Source organism: Dipodomys ordii, unplaced genomic scaffold, assembly GCF_000151885.1.
Source record: "Dipodomys ordii isolate 6190 unplaced genomic scaffold, Dord_2.0 Scaffold21, whole genome shotgun sequence".
NCBI classification, from domain to species: domain Eukaryota; kingdom Metazoa; phylum Chordata; class Mammalia; order Rodentia; family Heteromyidae; genus Dipodomys; species Dipodomys ordii.
In genome coordinates, this window is record NW_012267237.1 from 802,603 (window position 1) to 806,211 (window position 3,609).

Genomic DNA, 3,609 nt, shown 5'->3' on the forward strand with positions numbered 1-3,609 from the left:
CCAGAGCATGGCCGGGCTCACAGCACCCCCCCCCACGGCCCCGGGCACGGCCAGGCTCACAGCGCCCCCCGCAACCCTGGGCATGGCCAGGCTCACAGCGCCCCCGCGGCCCCGGGCACGGGTGGGCACGGCTGGGCTCACAGCACACCCTCCCCCGCGGTGCCACGTTCCCGTCCACAGGGGATAGCTTCGCGGTGTCGCAGGCCAGCAAGGACAGCCACAGGGGTGCGGAGGAGGCTGTGCGGCGAGCGGGCGGCGTGGAGCACCGCGCTCGGGACCGGCCGGTAGGTGGGGGCTGGGCGCCGGGGGCGGGTGAGCATGTGGGGGTCGCCATGACGGAGAATGGGCAGGCGGGGGTTGCCGTGGACGGAGGTCGGGCAGGTGGGCGGGGGTCGCCGTGGATGGAGGTCGGGCAGGTGGGCGGGGGTCGCCGTGGATGGAGGCCGGGCAGGTGGGCGGGGGTCGCTGTGGATGGAGGTCGGGCAGGTGGGCGGGGGTTGCCGTGGACGGAGGTCAGGCAGGCAGGGGTCACCGTGGACGGAGGTCGGGCAGGTGGACGGGGGTCGCCGTGGATGGAGGTCGGGCAGGTGGGCGGGGTCGCCGTGGATGGAGGTCGGGCAGGTGGGCGGGGATCGCCGTGGACGGAGGTCAGGCAGGCAGGGGTCGCCGTGGACGGAGGTCAGGCAGGCGGGGTCGTCTGATGTTGGTATATTTGGGTTGGCTGTGTGCAGCTCCGTCCTGAGGCCAGGCCCCCCAGACCCCCATTACCCAGGGATGCTGGGGACCTGTGCTTTCCAGGGGTGTGGAATGCTGCACTGTACGTGGTCTGGATACTTTCTGGGGTCCAGCATAAGAAGATTGGTGGTGGACAGGGGCTTGCCAGGTGCGCGCTCCTCTGCTCTTGGTGAGGAAACAAGATTGAAGCGATCCAGGGTGACACCTGGCCTTGTCTCGGGCTGCCTGCCCGTCTGGCTTGCCCGTGGGAATGCGGATGGCCACCTGTGGCAGCTGAGTGCAGCCGTGTCCATGATCAGAAGTGTGGGACTGGGTCCGCTGGGAATGGGCTGCCACCTCTTAAGGGAGGGCGAGCATTGGGTCCCTGGAAAGTGCTGTGGAGCCGGCCCCGGGTCCCAGGGGGTGGTGTTCAGAGCAGAACTGATGCGCAGTGAGGGGCGGCCGCGGCCCCTCGCTCGGCCCGGGGCTGGGGCCGGCTTGGGACACTTGGAGTAACGGGCCCGCCGCCCGTGGCCCGCCGGTGGGACATGGCAGAAGCCCGGTGTGGACCTGGCTTGCGTCATTACCATCGGTTTTTACCTGACTGAGGACTGACCTGTATTTAAAAATGCGTTCTCCTCACCTGGCTGTGGTCTGCCAGCCTTTAGCCTGGAGCTGGGGCCACCCGAGTCTGGGCCACATTCCCACCTTAGTCCCCAGGGTCTTGCTCACGTCTGACACTCCTCCCCTCCCCCCCCCGCCAGCTCCCCCCCGCCCTCCCCCCCAGCTCCCCCCACCAGCTCTCCCCCCGTCCTGCCAGCTCCCCCCTGCCCTATCCTCCAGGTGGCTCTTTGGCTCCTTGGGAGTGTTTGTCCTCCCTGTGAAGTTATCTGTGGGGCTAGGCTGTGGGTTTGGGGGTGATCGCTGCGGGGCTAGGCTGTGGGTTTGGGGGTGATCGCTGTGTGGAGGGTCTAGCAAAGGACTTAAGTTATCAGAGCAGCCCTGGGCACTCCACCCCGAGTGCTGATGGGCTGGTGGCTCTTGGGGGTCACTCCCTTGGTCAGGCTATCTTTGATTTTTGCAGGAGCTCTTGAGGCTGGTGGGAAAGAGTTCAGAAAACAAGAGCCATTGCTTTTATGCTGTAAACAAAACGTAGATCTCTATGAAAACTGGGGATGGGATGCTTGGAAAGTCTCCTCCAGTCAAAAGAGACCAGAACAGGGGAGAGAGACTGGGGCCTGGGGAGCTGCTCAGGACAGGAGGAGCACCACCACAGCTCAGGACAGGGGGAGCACCACCACAGCTCAGGACAGGAGGAGCACCACCACAGCTCAGGACAGGGGGAGCACCACCACAGCTCAGGACAGGGGGAGCACCACCACAGCTCAGGACAGGGGGAGCACCACCACAGCTCAGGAAGGTGCTCAGGACAAGGGAGGATCTCTGGATGGGGAAGGTGCACCATCACAGCTGTTCCTTGCCTCCAGGCCTCTGTCCCTGGAAAGGGACGGAGAAGGCCTGGGACCCCTGGGTGCACAGTCCACAGGAGCTCCAGCCACAGAAAACTGAAGTTAGGGTTTGTGCCGCTCCAGACACTCGGGAGGCCGGAGCCTGGGCCCCTGGGATGCAGTCCGGGTCCTGATGGGGCTGTGGCTGACAGCACTCCTGCCTGCTTTTCTTTGGTTGTCTGTGCGTTCTGATCCGCACAGATGTGTGGGCCGGCCCCCGGGCCAGGGCCGGGGACTCCAGGGGCCTCAGGAGGCCGTGCGTCTGAACCCTCAGGTCCTCTGCATTGACCACACAGGCTGGATGGACCGGGTGAGTGTGTCTTCACTCCGGCCTCCAAGACACCACCTGTCTGGATGTCTGGAATGTTCCTCATACCACAATGGCCGGCACCGCTGTGGTAGGAGCTCTCTGACCGTGCCCCGGGGCGGCCCACAGGAGAACACGGGGCAGCCTTTCAAAGCTCGGGTCCTGCTCTTCATGCCCACACGTGGGGAAGTAATGTGAATAACTCTGAGGTTTCTTTCTTTGGAATTTAGAGTTGAAGGGCTATTTTACCTTTTCCTTAAAAGTCCTTCCAGCCCTGGGAGCTGTCTGGAAAGCTGCCTGTGTGGTGTGTGCAGACGCGGAGTGGGTGAGCTCCTGAATCTGTTAGTAAAGAGCAGTGTGCACCCGGGCAGTGTGTGTCCAGGCAGTGTGTATCCAGGGCAGTGTGTGTCCAGGCCAGGGCAGTGTGTGTCAGGGCAGTGTGTGTCCAGGCCAGGGCAGTGTGTGTCAGGCAGTGTGTGTCAGGGCAGTGTGTATCAGGCAGTGTGTGTCAGGCAGTGTGTGTCAGGCAGTGTGTGTCAGGCAGTGTGTGTCAGGGCAGTGTGTGTCGGGCAGTGTGTGTCAGGGCAGTGTGTGTCAGGGCAGTGTGTGTCAGGGCAGTGTGTATCAGGGCAGTGTGTGTCAGGCAGTGTGTGTCAGGCAGTGTGTGTCAGGCAGTGTGTGTCAGGGCAGTGTGTGTCAGGCAGTGTATGTCGGGCAGTGTGTGTCAGGCAGTGTGTGTCGGGCAGTGTGTGTCAGGACAGTGTGTGTCAGGCAGTGTGTGTCAGGGCAGTGTGTGTCAGGGCAGTGTGTGTCAGGCAGTGTGTGTCAGGCAGTGTGTGTCGGGCAGTGTGTGTCAGGGCAGTGTGTGTCAGGGCAGTGTGTGTCGGGCAGTGTGTGTCAGGACAGTGTGTGTCAGGGCAGTGTGTGTCGGGCAGTGTGTGTCAGGCAGTGTGTGTCAGGCAGTGTGTGTCAGGGCAGTGTGTCAGGCAGTGTGTGTCAGGACAGTGTGTGTCAGGGCAGTGTGTGTCGGGCAGTGTGTCAGGGCAGTGTGTGTCGGGCAGTGTGTGTCAGGGCAGTGTG

General features: G+C 63.5%; 1 protein-coding gene across 1 annotated transcript in view; it reads left to right on the forward strand.

Moving 5' to 3' along the window:
* The window catches only part of Nkd2 (naked cuticle homolog 2 (Drosophila)), a 39,155-nt gene that overhangs the window by 6,420 nt on the left and 29,126 nt on the right, over positions 1–3,609 (forward strand). Inside the window, exon 3 of the mRNA XM_013013825.1 lies at positions 181–284. Coding sequence (XP_012869279.1) covers positions 181–284 — 104 coding nt within the window. The remainder of the gene's footprint in view (positions 1–180; positions 285–3,609) is intronic.